General features: G+C 42.8%; 1 protein-coding gene across 1 annotated transcript in view; it reads right to left on the minus strand.

The window, feature by feature from the left end:
- REEP5 (receptor accessory protein 5) overlaps nt 1-13,109 on the minus strand; it is a 119,647-nt gene extending 106,538 nt beyond the window's left edge. The window contains exons 1-2 of the mRNA XM_069226491.1: nt 12,878-13,109; nt 11,307-11,400 (exon numbers count right to left, since the gene is read on the minus strand). Of these exons, the coding sequence (XP_069082592.1) occupies nt 11,307-11,400; nt 12,878-12,995 (212 nt within the window). The 5' untranslated portion in view covers nt 12,996-13,109. The remainder of the gene's footprint in view (nt 1-11,306; nt 11,401-12,877) is intronic.
- Between the last annotated feature and the right edge of the window lie 4,380 nt (nt 13,110-17,489).

Genomic DNA, 17,489 nt, shown 5'->3' on the forward strand with positions numbered 1-17,489 from the left:
TACTACTAGCGCGTCATATTGATTTTAATTGACTTCCTGTTACCTACATTTTAAGAGACTGGCCTGAGATCGAAAAAGAGGAAGCAGCGGATAATCTGCTATTGTTAGGATGGCTGCGAATCTCAGGATCATGTACCAACTTCAGAATCATCTTATACAATTCCTGCAAGGTTCTTTGTCAAGACCCGCTGAATGCTTTCTTTGAGGGACTTTCTTGGAGATGGGAAAGCTCTGCAGATAGCAATGACCAAGTTCTCAAGTCGGTATTTGATGGGGGTGTTGGGGCGGTGGAAATGGAGTCATAAACACATGCTACACACTTAGCAGTTGTTAACGACTGACTCCACGAGCTTCAACCCGATTAAACATACGCTACTGAGAGATGTATTATAGAAGTGGCACATCCTCAACACTGCTTATTTGGTGGTAAGCGGAATCCAACATTACCCAACCTTCATCACTAAAACAGTGATACGTATCTGGCACATTAAATTACAAACATCAGCTGCTCAGTAACTTACGTTTACGCCATGCCTTAAATCCTTATATTAGTGCTGCATTTGACATCACAGATTTCAGGCTTCTAGAGGTAACATTTCTCATCTTGAAGCTTGGCAGCAGGAAAACATCAACAATCTCGCTCCCCAGATACTTTTGAGATACTTAAACGAGCATGAGAAAAAGTCTTGGGGTAACTCACTGCGGAGGAGTGGACAGAAACCAGAATGCCTCTATGGAAGATGCCGTGGATACTCACTTTCACCTCATACAACTTAAATGTCTATGCACATGTATGTGATTAGAGAAAGCTATTGTGAACAGGACACACTGAATCACCCATCTGCCTGAGACACAGCACTCTGTGGTGATTTGTTTATTACACAATGTATGGAACTGCCCATGATTTACATGTTTCTGGAAGAAAGTGCTCCAGATACCAGATAGTGTGTTGGGCTGGAGACTACCCAGAGATACCAAACTAATCATACTACATCTTTCAATCGGCACCGACTGTAATTAATACAAGAATGCTTTGTTGTTTCTCGGCTTAGTGGTGGTGAAGTGTAACATAGCTAGGGGAGGGGAGCATGAGGACTCCCTGTGTGCGGAGGTTTACATGACTGCAAGGTAGTGGAGCAGTCAATTTATCAGGCAACAGGTTACCCTCATGAGTAGATATGGAATGACTAGGCTATCTTGAGATGGACTGAGATCAAACCTTCTGGATCGCAGACAGACAGCCTATAAAATATAGGGATTTGGGGAATATGGTGTTCGGCAAAACAGTAAAGAATAGTTTCTTGTTCTTGGCCACAGTTAGTAGTGATCACGTGCAAGCATGTTTCCCACACCACTGACTCTTCATGCTACAAATGGATACAGTCTTATCTTTGTTGATAATTGCACTGTGTACTAAGTATTGCGGTATACGTCTATTGTATAATGTGGATAGGAATACCTACTTCCTGTCTGTAGTGCCTGCAAAATCAATAAAACATCCTTTAAAAAAGAAAGGAAGGGAGCTGACAAAAGCTGAACACTGAGGTATATGTCTGCCACATACCATGGGCAATCAGGGACATTAGCCGAGTGGAAGGGTCTCTACCCTCAGTTTACGTGCATCTATAGAACACAGTCTATGCACAAATCCCATTAGTCTCAACATAATTCACACACGACAACGGATAGGTACTGTTTCATATGTAGCAGGTGACTGAGTTTTTAGTTGCTGACTGTAAACTGACGCATCATGCTGGTACAGCGATATTTAAGTTAATGCTGCTTCTATCCACTACTCCGCAGAATATGAAAGGGACTAAACATATGTGACACCCTTAGGAGACAAGAAAAAGTCCAAAATGAAGGACTGCATATGAGGAAAGCTAAATCAGAAGGATTGTAAAGCAAGCTTTTAATTTATATATAGCTAGATTAATTTTACATATTACCAAAAATAAAAGAAAAAGCCTACATGTTTACAATGTGAGAAATTTATGGCCAGAACAAGAGGTATGTGTAAACCTTCATCAGAATCCACAAGCGGATGTAGAGTAAAGCGAGTGCAAGGTATAACACAGTGGCCTAGCAAAAGGTCTCAAGGGCTCCAATGCAACTAAGTAAAACGGCTTCCTTGCCTCCCTTAGTTCGTAGTGAAAGAAAGTAGTCATTGAGGTCACATATCTGGGAACCAGAATCACTGCATCTGCTACAAGGTTGGTAGATACATCCCTGCTATAACCTCCCTTTCCAAACTCATACTTTTTGTCACTTGTCATTCCAATTTTAATCAAGCTGCTTTCTCATTCATCATTAGGGAAACTTCTAAAAGAAAAGCTATCTCTTTCCTCTCAAAACACTGTGGTCACTTTTATTATCACGTTCCATCAGTTTTTTTGCCCACCATGCAATCTCATATTAAGATCCAGCCATATGTAAATCGGCTTTGCTCTGACAGGAGTAGTCCAGCCCGATCTGCCAAGTCAGGTCCTCTCTGAACAGGAGCACAAGTGACCCAAGACCGGTTTCACCCTAGTTGGGGGCTCTTCAATTTGGTGCAGATTGGTTGCAGAGGATGGTGAACATGGGAGCCACGTTTTGGCATAACTGCCACTCTTAGGGCATCGCATTGAAGTAAACAAAAAAGTGATAGGTAGAATAGTTCAATTAATCTCAGCCACTGGAAATTACTCTGGCCGCATACCATCAAATTTTAGCCCACTAAGCCACCTCATGCTACATACACTCAGCCATATGCAAATCAGCCTTGGCGTCCAGCCCGAACTACCATGGCTCATTGAAATGACAAAATGGGAAAAGATTTAGTACAAATAAATTACTGTAGAGACTTAATGTAGAGGCTAATTGGGAAATCAAATGCAATTTAGACGCCCAAAAACCTGAACAGCTGTGTTGCATGGGTTCAGTCTCGACATGTCCAAAGTCGAGATCAAAAAGCAGTTCTTTTCTCTTCGTATACCGGTGTTAAGACTGACAGGTTAGAGTAGCTGTAGTACTTGATTTTAAAATCTTTCACATTTTACCTCAACAAAGACTGTGAGCTACATCCATATCACAAAGTATGTTTTCAGTTTCAGACGTCCTTCATTATACTTAAACAATTATATATCCAGCATGTCTTAACAAAAGTAAAGACCGAAACCCCTCCCTAGACGACTACTAAAGCCATGGTACAATTCTCTGTATTTTCATCTGTATTCCTGTTCTACTACCCACCACCTAAGACTCCCTTCCCTCTGCCATATGAAGAGTACATGCTAGGACTTGATTTTAAAGAATAATTAACATATGGCATGGCCCAACAAGGCATAGGATCTGAATCAGAAGTCCAGAGCACAGTGTTTCCAAAATACATGCAAGGCAGCCTCTTCATAGGACATCCAGTGAAATAAAATTCTGAAAGGCTACAAATAATGCAATAACTGCAGCTGCGTGAAAACCACCTGGGAGGTAACCACAAACCAAGTAACATTTCAGAGCACAGAAGCAGTGGAAGCATGCTCGTTTGGCCCAGGTTTTTTTTTCCATTCATTGTGCTAGCAGTGATACCTGTAAGACACAAAACTTCGAACAGAAAACACTGGAATCATTCCCTATAGAATTGTTCGTTGAAATGTTGCGATTTGTATTAAATCGCTGGAGGAATAGGGAGGGTCATTAACATCTGACTACCAGGGATGACAGGGCCCTTATTACAGCTTATATAAGGACTAAAAACTTAACACATAAGACTTGTTCTGCAAAGAGGGTGAAAACCCAGTTGCTTCTACATCAAACAAGGGCACCTACTCAGCAAGGACATTCAATGAACATTCAGCACAATCTGTTACATAGTCGCTGTGTGGGGCCTCTCAACTGAGCTGTTTATAGAATTAGACAAGTAGAGACAAAACCTGAAAGAAATCAGCGAAATGTCAGAACTACTAGACCCCCCCTCCCCCCCCCCCAAAAAAAAACCTTATATCTTAACAGGCACTTAAACAGCATGTCAAGAGAGAGGGATGCCTGTCTTGAAACAAACGATGGGGTCTGGAACCCCTCATGACTGCGAAGAGGAGTGTAAGCGAGACAACTTCTGAAGACAAGGGATTGTCAGGTTCCACTGCACCTGTGCTAAGGCGTGAAAGTAACCGACGCACCTACCACAAGGGTATAAACGTACTAGTAAGTGAATTCCAGTCCCCCACAGCATGTTTGTTTAGTTTTACAAACAAACCCATAAAGCATTTTTCTTATACAGAAGTTCAAGTGAGCACTACATTCTACGTAAGCATATGTACAGGTACACCATTTAGTAAAAGATCAACAGTGAAAAAAGGCTACACGAAGCAAAGTGGTAATAATGTATGCCAAATATGTTTTTATGTTACTTTTGCCAAAGAAACAAAATGCAATAAAGGTATTTACAAAAACAGTGAAAAAAGGCCTTAGGACAATTAAAAAGAGGTCTGAAGATGCTGGACCTCTTGACTGTGTCCAGGAAAGAAGAGATGGCATTCTCCCTCGCACCTAAGCACTAAGTGGAAAAAGACAGTAAGCAGAAAAGGCATCTATGTGTGACAGTTTTTAGAAGGGCGACCATTAACAAGGAATACTTTTGGTTTGTAAAATGCTGCACACAATGTTGGGGGGAGGGTGGGGGTAGATAGGGTACCAGGATATTCCCATGGCATATGGTCTGTTTTCCGTAAGGCTCACTTAAGCCATGTCGTGCAGGAGCAGCCGCAGATTCACATTTCGTAATTTAAAAGGATATTTCTTCCTGCAAACTCATCAGCTTTTGAAGTATAACTTTGATATCAAACTCAGCTAGCAAAATATTGCTATAGCAGTCAGAGCGGTCAGTTGAAATATGCAGCATGAAACACTTCCACTGTCATCGACGCTAGTGGTATTCAACCACAGCGAATTGGGCATCTGCAACACCAACCTCTGTGGAGGCAGTGTGGGGTCACCATTTGTAGACTAGTTTTGAGCAGTGCCAAAGAAATTAACTACTTCTAGCCTATGCTAAGATCCGTCAGATAACAGTCACAATTTGTAGAGACAGCGTTTCTTTCTGCAGCTCCGTTCTGGCTTGGTTTAAGCAAAATCCCATAATGCAGTTTGTTCCCCCAAGTATTAATTAAGAATGTGCAATACCTATTTTAGGAATCATTTTAAGGCCATTTCCAGATTTTGGCCATCCTAATCCTTTTACAAGTTTGAAGACTCCTACTCAGTAATCTGTTTCCATTTCCATTCATCTGTGGCTCTCTAGACTGACGAAAATCCTGCAGCTGCTACCCTTTGGGAAGATTAATGGGGAAGGCTATGTAGAACAACTCTTCCGTCTGAAACTGGACTCTGACATTACTATATCTGTATTGGCAAAATGCTACTGGATGCGATTCTTACCCAGGTTTTCCTTTTCTACTCTTAAAGTGACTATGATGTGTATATATAAATAAACATTAGCAAGACCCAACAAACATAGTTGGCACCGTTTCATAGAATTAATTTATGCCTTAATAAGTCAAAGCTCTGGCTTCCTGGTAACAGCCATCTGGTTTATTTTCTTCATAAACCTGATCGACAAACTTTGGCAGGTTCCCAATAAAGCTGTTGGTTTTTAAGGAGAACGTTCTCTCAAAGCTTCTTTTATTGTACAAAGTAATAGTTTCCTAAAAGTTGATAGCAGATATTTACTACTGATATCACACAAGCCAGGGCAGATGCATAATATGTGCTCTAGGGTTTCAAGAGTACAGTTACACAGTCTGCAAGTTTTTTGCCCATGCATATTGCTTCAAGACGCCTCAAAGTGTTTCAAAGAAATATAAAGAAAACAAAATCTTAAATATTTTTATTTCGTTGTAACATCCAAATTAAGAGTTCGTGTACTGCTGTCTAGGCTGGAAATAGGAATCCTTAAGATACCTCGAGTGTTTAGAGAAGGACATTTGTGAGCAAATAGCAAGATCTTTGGAATTAAGTTCCAGTAATCGGTAAACAACTCATAAATTGACATAAGTACTTAACGTCCATACTAGAGCTACTGAGCTCTACTGCCAATTGAAAGGGTAGTACTGGAACCGACTCCTGCTTTTTAGGAGAATTCACCCCCAGCTGCAAGCAAGAAAATGATACAAAAACAAGTGAGCTACTTCAGGTCGCCATGTTTACGTGCTCTCCCAACCTTTGAAAGCACAGTGGTGCAGACACTAAACCCAAAGCTAAAGTCTGATGCTTTTTCATGTTAGTCCCTGAACAGGAAATGTTAATGTTTCTTGATTTACGGGTCAAGTTTCACAGCGTCTAACTTTACATGGTACCTGTACTCAGTCAAGAACTCTGTGTGCCACCTGGAAAGTGATGAAGGCACTACATTTTGTGACTAGCAAGATGCAACCAACCTTCAACTATATAGTCTTCCTGGGGATAGTTTCATCCAAAAACACAATTTCAACCGACCTGAATTTAAAAGATTCTGTTCTATTTAGATAGCGAATTGACAGGTTCTTTCAAGGCACAGAAGAAAGTGACATGGGCCCAGGTTAATTGACTCCTGCTTCAAAGTCCTTGTCTTTGGCTCTGGGATAAGTAAGAGGTTCTAAGAAGGATCCCGTGTGGGTGCTGATGTTGACCAATGGTGTTGCAATAGCATTGCAATGGTACACTCCTAAGTGCCCATTAAAGTACTCCCTTCAAGCACTTGACTGCTTCACGGTAACATGGGAGAACAATCAAGGATAAGGACATGAAGAGGGGATTAGAGATTTTTTTTATTTAACACAATAGATCACATGAAAACACTTCAACGTCCAGTCAGTGCTTAATTTTATGAAAAGAAAAGGATGTTTATAAACATGTAAATACTACATTTGAAATTACAAAAGCAAACAAAAAATAAGGTACTAGCACCGTCGGACCAGGTTGCAACTTCCAATGTCTTTGCAGCCCTATTGTGCTAGGTCCCAAGTTTCCCCTCGTCACTGAGGCAGGTAGCAAAAATGATTCTATGGGTGATGTTGGGGTGGACTGTTAACTTCAGAAATGTTCAGATCTCTCTAGCTCACAATGATTTTCACTAACTGGATATAGCTAGAGATACTTGAACAGGAGTTTTACTTTGATGCACTGATTTGGTACCCACAGGATGATCATAAAACAAAAAAAATCTTCTTCCAGTTTTAGCCTTACAAATGCGTATACCAAAAACAATCCACCCATCACAACAACACGAGCGCTAAAAAAACACAAGCATTTGGAATGCAAAAGTCTTGTGTTTGCTCGAGTTAGAGTTCATAGCGTTGTAAATTACCGACTGGACTTTTATTGCCCCACAGACTGAAAATAACAAAAGGAAGAGAGCAAGGGTGAGCTGGCCCTGGAAGAGCCCCCCTCTGCTGTTGGTTTATGTTTACAGAGGGAGCTGGTGGGGAGGAGTAACTGAACAAGCACCCACACTGTTGAGGTGAAACAGGCTAATGCAAAAAAAAAAAAAAAAAAGTCCCTTACACAAGAGATAAACAGGACATAGTGTAATTACACAGTACTTTGTGCTGCTCCCCAAGTGAAAAAAGGGAGGACAAAGAGGCAGAACTGACCACTAGCAAGCAAGGATTTTTGAAGGACACTGCAACTAACAAATAAAAACGCTGGAACTCATTCTATAGTATACTTAAAAGTATACAGCAGGCCGAACGCTAACACTTGACCTTAAAAAAAAAAAAACATAAAAAAAGGGGGGGGCGCATAGGGGGTGTGTTTTTTTTGGGCTCTCTATTGTTCCTGGGACGACTCTGCAGCACTCCATTAGTTGCTTAACTGCGTTGATCCTGAGGAGGCTCCATTTAACACACCTTTGGTAGCTTAGCAGTGCTTCCAATCATCTGGGTTTTGATGCAGTAAGTGGAATCCCTATGTATACCCTTACTTACCTATACTCATTTACCACACATCAACAGTAAGTTCTGCCTTGATACGGTTCATGCTACGTTGTTACCTGCATGCATAATGACATCTAAACTCTCTGCAAAACCCCATGCTTATTCACATTAGGTGCGCTATGCTTCCACATGTTGTTCAAACTATACTCAATATGTCCCATTTAGGCAAAATTACAAACACCACCCTTCCAACCAAGCACTCTAAATAGCTCTCAGGAATCCCAAAACAAATTTGATCACTTCACAACCTCATCAGCAGTATAAAGTGCTACATACCTAACACATTTGTAGCACCGAGAAATCGCTTTAGGCTACGCAAGTGATATGGAAAGTGCAACAAAAAAAGAATTAAAAAAAACAAAGACACATTCATTACTGTGCTAACACCATCTCTCTACAGAGCTGATGGAAATAGCAGAGCTGCTTAGAAAACCAACATCGGATCTACCAAATTTGTAGTGATGCCGTGCTAACAAACAACTGGGTGCCACAGAGGTGTCAAACAGCATGACATTAGACAGACAAATAGGGAGCCTTGGCAGATAGCAGATAAATGCAGATGTGCTTATCAGAAGGCATTCTTTACTCCCATCACTGGTATCATTATTTCCCATCCAGATGTCCCACTGCTTTGGCAGAAAGGCGGTTGGTTGTGCAGCCAGCAAACAGAATAAGAAGAATGGAGAATAGCCCCAAAGACACCAGCCACTAAACTAGAACTTAGTATGGTTATTGAAAAAGCTAAGATTAAGAATATGCCAAAATATAATTGTACCTTGTAAATGTCTGTAAAGGAGAAACTCTGCAACTTCATGAAAATGCAATGTTTGTCACGTTTGGAAACTTCCCCTGCATGCAAAAAGACCTGAAACTGGGGTTCTGCAAAAACAAAATGTTGCCTTCTAAAAGTTTTTTTTTCCCCTGGAGAATTCCCCAGCCAAAAAAAAAAAAAAAAGTTTTGTGTTTTATCTCCTACATAAGCAATATTATGGGAAATTTGTCATCAGCTTTTTCACAAAGCTGATGAAGATAACAACACACGCCTTAATGAAAGTTAAAATGTCTATTTTCTTAACAAGAAAATGTACCCTTTTGTCTCACTGAAGCAACAATGTAGTTCAAATGTTGGGCATCTGACCAACTAACCTGCAATACTTTTAACAGGATGCAATCGTTTCAAGCCATTCCTAGTAATATCCAAACACTTTGGCATGGAATATATTTTGAAGGCGACTAAGTGTTATCTGAGCATTACGTATAGAAAAAAGCTTCAGACACGGTATGTGACGTACTTATGTCATAGCCAGACCTATATAACTAATCAGCTGTTTGATTAAATTCTGAAGTATTTCTTATATGTTCGTGTGGGCCGGGGCCGGGGCTCAAGACTGGGGAAAAATGCTTTCTGAAAAAATTAAAATAAAAAGTAATTTACGACCACCCTGCTGAATTTTAGTGACATTTGTACCAGTGACAAGAGTAGCGACTAAAAAACTGGACCACTTTAACTTCATACAAGGCCGGAGACCACATAATGACTAATGCTTTAGAAAAACATATAGGTATTGCACAATGCTGGGGGGGGGGGGGGGGGGGGGGGGGGGGGGGTACTGGCAATCCAACTTCTATAAAATTTCCTGAGCACATAGTAAAATTAAGACACGGTTAAAAAAGCACAAACATCAATTCTGGGGGACATTAAAAAAGCAGAGCCTTGTGTTAGGACTTAAATAATGTTTGTGGTGTGTTGTGATGTGAACATAATCTAGAATGTAAAGCGTTCACCATTCCAGAGTAGGCAGTTGATCTGTAACCTCTGGGATGGTTGGACGCCAGGTTGTGTTCCTCCCAAATAAACTCGAAACGGAGATTGCTGTGTGTATTTTCAAAAAAAGAGGGGGCTCCGGTTGTTCTCATCACGGATAATGGGATGCAGCTTACATCGCATGAGATGGTAAATTTTTTGCAGGTGTGGGGAGTTAAACATTCTTGCATCTCATTATATAATCCCAGAGAGAATGGGAAGGCTGAGAGAACTGTTAGACTCCTTAAGGGAACCATTCAACTTGCCTTAGCTAATCGCTATGATGTCAAGGAAATCATTTCCGATATGGTGGGGCGTATGGTACCACACCACATAGAGTCACGAATAAAATTCTGTTTATGTCTATGCGGGGACGACTACCGGGTATTAAATTTGTTCCGGCTTGGTTGATGGGTGTGTTATATGGGGGTGTTCAATCTCTTAATGAAAGGGGTGTTCATACCAAGATGCGAGTGGAAGTGGGGGACTGGGTCAAAGTGAAATCGGGAAGGGTCCAAGGAGGTTTGGCCAAGTTCAGGGGCCCTCTTGGGGTTCAGCGGGTTGGTACGTTTTTCGTGATTTTGGAAAATTGGGAAAGATGGAATTTTCAGAACGTGGCTTTGTATCAAAAGGGAGTTGTCAGAGGAGAGTGTTGATGACAGTTGCTCAAGAATGATCTTTATGAGTGATGATGAAGTGGTTAGTGGGATAAGAAGCAGTGCTCTGCATAGGGATTTTGAGGATCAGAGGGGTGTGTGTGGGAACGAGTATGGGAGTGGTCCCGTTTCAGGAAAGAGGATTAGGAAGCCACCTTCTTATTTGAGGGATTATGTTTGATAATGTACTTGTTGTTACAAATTCCATTTTATTTGAATATTGCTGATTTCTATTTTTGTTTGTTTGTTTCACTTTTGTTTTTCTTAGTTGTTTTTGTTGATGTACAGGGAAGGATGTTCTGTGATGCGAACATAATCTAGAATGTAAAGCGTTCACCATTCCAGAGTAGGCAGTTGATCTGTAACCTCTGGGATGGTTGGATGCCAGATTGTATTTCTCCCAAATAAACTTGGGACGGAGATTGCTGTGTGTACGGACCCCTTTATCCACGACATTGTGTTACGATCCTCTGGCCCTGTGCTATACTGTACATTCGGCAGGAGTTTAATGGGCACAAGAAGCAGCTGTCTGTTACAATTGTTTAAGAAACGACTTCCAATATAAAATGTGTTGTCCTGAAAAATGTCGGAGTTGAAAACGGCATACTCGGATTTATAAGCCATTGGCAACGTTTTTGTTAACATTTAACAACTGCTTGGAGCACCATTAAATTGAGGCACATTAAAACGGATTAATTACAGCTCTGTGAGGCAGCTTAACATTATAATAAAAAAAACTAACAACCCTGATGACTGTAATAACACTAAGGTAAAATCAACAGCCATGTACTTATATAGAAGGCAAGGACCAAGTTATAATTTGGCGTGTCACAACAGCCTGTAATCCCATTATAGCACATCCTAACTGATTGCTTCGAGGGGATGTCATGTACTTACGACATGTATGCAGGGTAGACGAATCCGATAAGGTTGCAGAGCAAGGAGGCGCCATAGCCGATGACCAAGTACAGGGAGAGGACAGCGATGATGACTGCGGAGAAGAAAGGATACATGCTGATGTAAAAGGTTATTTAGTTTAGGTTCTCAGTTGAAGAATTGGGGAAGAGGGCTATCCCTGAAATTGGCAAGGCAGCGGGTTACTCCTTTTCTCCACCGCAAGGGGACCCATGCTCACTCCTCACCTCTGTACAGGAGGTTCCGAGCCAGGGTCGTCTCCATATCGGGCAGCTCCTTAAGTGCTTCCCAACGTTTCCTACGGCACTTCCCCTCTCTGGATCCCACGCACACCGGGCTTGGCCCGCACGGGGCGGTGCTGCCACGCGCCCTCTCCTGTGCGCACCCCGCCTAGCCCTCTATGAGCACACAGTGTCGTGTTACGGGGTGAGACAGAAAGGCCTCCAGACTGTGACCAGGGTGCGGGTCTGCTTTGTGCTGACAAGCAGGGAGGGGCGGGCTGCACAAAGTTGGTCCCCATTCATTTCCGTCCATCAAATAGGTGATTCTGACAGACGTCTGCGTGGCTTAAGGCTTAATATCCGTGTAGTTAATGCAAAGTTAGGAACCGGAGTTCAAGCAACATAACAAACAAGCCGGGGGCAATATAATACTCCAGTCTCACAGGTGGCTTGCGGCACAATTTCAAAGGGACAGTGTCATTCGAGTCAACTGTCATATTTTACCCAAAGCCGTCCTATCCGGCTAATATGAACCTTCGGGCCCCGTTAAGGAAGTGAGCTCCATATCCATATGGTATGAACTCGAAGGGTGGCATTTTCATTAAACAGATTTTCCACTACGACCACACTCAACAGGGAAGAGGGCATTTTACGTCATTTATACAACCTCAAAGTCATAATGAGAAGTATGCGTCTTCCTTCAGGCCTGAACCAAGTGTGTTTTGGGGATGGGCCACACTAAACATGACAAACCAAATGCCTTAGACAAGCAATGGTTAACCCCTCTACTTCAGACAAGGTGTTCCATGAGCTTTCTTGATGGACCCACATCACCCGGGCGGCCAAGGCTCGCGGCCCACGTCAGTTTAGTAGCTGTCGGGTGGGCGCTGGCCCTGTCCTAGTGAGCAGCTGCCAGGGCAGACTCGTCCTACCCGAGTCAGCAGCAGTCACGTCAGGCTAGCCCGGCCGCACGAGTAGGTACCCTCGGTCAGCAGGATTTCAGTGTACACCGAGAAGAGGCAGGAGGCTTGCGTTTTATTGGTCAATAGCAATTGGGACAGGCATATTTTTTGTCAGTCAGCAGCAATAAACGCAGATCTTGTTTTAGTCTACAACACCCTCGTGAAGCGCTGATAAGTAACGGAACAGAATAACTTGTCCTACTAAGTGGTAGTTAAGGCGGGAGGACGGGCTCGACGGGTCGCGGTTAGTAGCATCCTCGTCCTAGCCTGCGGCAGGTAGAACAACCTCACCGTGGACACCCTCTCTCTACCAGGAACACAGCCAGACTGGTCCTAATATTAGCGCGCACTGGCTCGCGTGGCGTCTTACCCACGGCAATGTAGGTCCTCTTCACCCCAGTCTTCTTCTCGATCTTCTCCAGCAGGTCAGTCACGATGTTCTTCTCATGCAGAAAATGCTCGAACCTCTGCTTTAAGGACGCAGACATGGTGAAAACTCTCCTACACGTCTGCGAATGAGACGCAACGATCGACAAAGAGAGACTGCGCGGAGGTCTCGAGCCTCTTGGGGAGGCGGGCCGGATCTACACTTGAGAATCCGAGGGAGTGCCAAGAGGGCTGGACTCCGCGAGGCAGTCTTGCAGGGCCGGTGACGCGTGACGGCCATCTTGGAGAGACCACCACACCCTTGCAGTGAACCGCCCAGAGGCCAAGAGACGGGCAGGAGGCGCGGCATGGCCAATTTTAAATTATATAAAATGCAATCCTTGCTCACATAGTTTCGCCGAAGTGTATACATATATGAGAACGTATTTTCAAAATACACTTTGTATTTTGGTTAGCTGCAATGTTATATGTATACCCACATCACTGAATAGTCACAAAGGTGCTTTGTAGTCTGCATAAATATACCATGTTTTGTTTGAGGTTAAATCGTTACAAAATACAAACACATCTCAAGAGTGGCTGACTCGTTACTATATACATTGCACCTTCAGCCCCTGTATCTCTTGGAACCTCTTCCTGGCTCAGCTCGTTTCTCCTCCCGCCCCTACAGTGGCCACAAATTACTGCAACCGCCACACCCAGTGGTTACTGCAGCCCTAAAAACAGATCGTTAGGCAGGCACTCGGCGCCTGCAGCGTACACTGGCACTGATAACTTCCTTCAGGACGGTTGGGATCACAAGATGTCAAATGAAGGGATATTTGTTACAAGATCAGCGGTTGCTACGTTTTTGAGTTTACTGAATAGTGGAATTTAAGATGAGCCACCAGGGGCGTGACTTGCACTCGTGCAGCAAGTGCTTTTAGACCTGAGGGCGCAGACCTGGCAACAAAGGCAGTACCACCGTGTGACACACGATATTGGCTTCCGTCACACGGTCACACAGTGAGGAGCCAATATCACACGGTTGCTTTTGCTTCCTTTTCTGCGCAGCTGCGCATTAAATGCAGCAGAAAGATGGGCTATTTGTTTAATGTGGAAGTACCCAAGGTGTCATTTTTAGTAGGGGAATGATGCATGCTCTTTTCCATTTGGAAGGAAGAGTGGCAGATTCAAAGGATGAATTCACCATTTCACATAATACTGGAGAAGCTATAGGAACGATCATTTGCATTATCTGCGTAGGGCATATTGTACACTCTGTTGATCAATGGATTGAAATCAGATAAAGAATGTGCAAAGTCCTGTGCCTTATGAGAGAGACTGTAAAATTAGCAGGAACAGTTGCAAAGGAGGTGGAAAATGACTTATACATGTTTTGGATAGTATTCTAAAGTATGATGAATGCATGCATCCCGGGAGGTCAGTGCTGTTTGGCATATATTAGCTCTAGAATTACCACAGTTATCCAACAAACTGTTGTATTCTTAAAGAAAAAGAACAGGAATTCATATAGCAGGAGTGAAGAAGAAACATATGTATTATCGGATGTGTTGAATAATCCAACATTTGTTAAATTTTGGCAGGTCAAACTTGCTGAAATTTAGTGAGAAAACAGATGGTATTTACTGTATCATGCAGATTTTGGTGTATTAAACACTTAATCTGCATGTTATTCTTCATAAATTTATAGCAGATGTCATTTATCACACCCAGTGAATAACGTACCTTTGGTATTGTTTTTTATCAGAGGTAGTAAATAACACCTCATCTCATAATCGGGTCCTTTGTTTACTTACAGGGAGCTTTGAGCCCACCCATTGCTTATCATTAGTTTGCTTCACCAGCATTCTTATTTCCATGCTACTCCGTGGTCAGCATCTGCCAGCTTCACTTCCTCTTCGTGTGTTTTTCCCTCCCCTGGAATATATCCTTCCACTGCCCGTCGGACTGTGGAGATACTTTTGTTTGAACTTTTAGCTGCAGCAGTGATGTTTTGCATGCTGTCTTTGTTGTTGCTTCTTGCCCTGTCGTTGATGTGTTTTTACTTGCCCCATTGTGCTTTGCCCTGTCTCTCCAACCCCCCACTGACATATCAATAGATAAAATAAAGTAACACAAGTAACCCATTTAGGCCGATACCTATACAAAACAAAAACAAAACAAAACAAAAATGACCAGTTTAAGCCGATATCTGTATTGGTCAACTAAACTTTCAAACATGTGAACATAGTGAAGGCACCTGTTATTTGTCTAGGGTCAATTTACAACACAACAAACGGAACAGAAACTAAAAACCCAACAGAGATCTTATCTGTGAAAATCCAGCAAGTGTTGCTTGGAAGATGCCAGATTGAATCTTAGTGGTGGCCCCCACAGAGGAAAAATCAAGAAACTCTACTCACTACTCCAAAGGAAGCATATCACTGAGTCACCTAAGGGTACCCCTGTCCCAGCCGCTTGCTCGTACGGGCCGGGGCAAGGGAAGGCTAAATACTGCATTGTCAGCTACGGTGGTCAGGAGAAGCCCAGTCAGCGGACAGCGCGTCTAGCGCATCAGGAGTGAACGCCATAATTACATCACCATAGGGCCCAAGCTCATGGGGGTTGTAGTCCCCAAGTGCTCGGAAGCCCGAAGATCGGCCGGGATGTGTGTTGAGAAGGTAAAGGAAAGCAATCCTTCGAGTCCGCTGCAGGATGCAGTTAAACAAACCAACAATGAGATGAAAAAAAGGGGGGGAGGGGAGTAGAGGGGAAGAAAGAAGAAAGGCGGAGAAGAGAAAAGAAAAGAGAACAAAGAAAAAGAGGAACGTGGAGGAAAAGAGGAAAGAAGAAAGGGAGATGAGGGCAGGGGTAGGGGTGGAGAAAAGGGGGAGGGAGGAAAAAGGGGGAAGAAAAAGGGGAAGGGAAGGGATAAGGGGGATTTGGAAGGAGGAAGGAGATAAAGAAAGAAAAAGAAAAAGGAAAAATAACTATTCACATCTCTTAATTGTATAGTGATAGTCACTGAATATCATCATTGAGTCCTTTTGTGTCAGTGCGTAATCTCCATATCCATCTCTGTTCGTAACGTAAGAGTGTTTGTTTCATGTTTGTAGTGGATTAATTCACCTTGTCTATAACAACCCATTCCATCTCATCAGGGGAGTGGTTGTTCCTAATGTAGTGGTCTGTGAGTCTGGTTGCATCCCGTTGACATCGGATTGTACTTCTGTGTTCACAGATACGTGTGCCAACCCTTCATGTTGTCATGCCAATATAGCTAAGCTGGCATGGGCATTTAATCATATAAACAACATTCTTGCTGTTACAATTAGAAAGTGATCTTAATTCCCACGGTGTTTGTAAACCTAGGTCCAATTGATTTGTGTTCTTTCGTAAACTTGCATACGCTGCCATTCCCACAGGGATAATGCCCTGCCGGTGGTGGCATATTCATAGAGTTGTTTGTTTTTTCAAGGGTGTCCTGGTTCGGGGACATGTATGGATGATCATATCGCGTATGCTCCTGGCTTTTTTTATATGCGTTGAGAGGTGGATCAAAGGGTAACTCTCCTGAAGTCACAATTTTCCAATCTTCCCTTATTATGTTTTGCACTTTGTTAGAGAGAGGGTTAAAGGTAGTCACCCAGATTAATTTATCATCAGTGTCCGTGCGATGGGAGGGTTGTAACAGCTGGTCCCTGTGGTTGTAGCGTGCTATTCTGTCGGCTCGTCTAATGAGATAGCTTGGTAATCTTTGGCAAGAAGTTTATTAGTGAGTCTCTTTGCATGTTTGGTGTAATCTGTAATGTTAGAACAATTCCGTCTCAGACGGAGGAATTGGCCTACAGGTAGGTTCTCTCTCAGGGAACGTGGATGAAAGCTCTGGAACTGGAGGAGATTGTACCGATCTGTGGGTTTATAATATACTTTGCTTTCCAGGAAACCTTTTTTTTCATATATGAGGAGATCCAAATAGGATAACTTTGTGCCACCTATGGTTATAGTGAATCTTAAATAGGGACTCAGGGCATTTAGCCATTCAGTGAACGTTAAGGCTTCTTTTTTTGTCCCTGTATATATCAGGAGGACATCGTCAATATAGCGCTTCCATAGTCTGATGTGTTCTTGAAAAGGATTGTCTCGCAATTAACACACAGTTGGCGCATGCCTACGGATTTTCTGACAGATGCTGGGTGTTGCGATAAGGTGGCGGGTGCCATTAAAGACTATATGGACTTGAATTGGAACACAATGAATTCTAGGGGCACGGAATGGGAGACCCTGAAGGCTGTAGTGAGAGGGGTATGCATAGGCACCACTTGTGGGGTGCGTAAACAAATGGAACAAGAACTTACTGAATGGGAGGATAAGCTAGCAGTCCTGCAGCAACAGACACCAACAACAAGGGAGGCTGAAAGGGAGCAGCGCCAGTTGTACAACAGTTAACAGCTGCTGGGACACACTAGAGGAGGTAACACTTGGATCATATAGACAGGGCCTGCATAGGGAGGGGGATAAATCTGGCAAATTATTGTTGTGGATCCTAACACGGGAAGTGGAGTTTCCCCCATCTTACATATTAGGAATGCCAAAGGTGTGACGATTACTAA

This window comes from Pleurodeles waltl, chromosome 1_1 (genome assembly GCF_031143425.1).
Source record: "Pleurodeles waltl isolate 20211129_DDA chromosome 1_1, aPleWal1.hap1.20221129, whole genome shotgun sequence".
Classification (NCBI taxonomy): Eukaryota; Metazoa; Chordata; class Amphibia; order Caudata; family Salamandridae; genus Pleurodeles; species Pleurodeles waltl.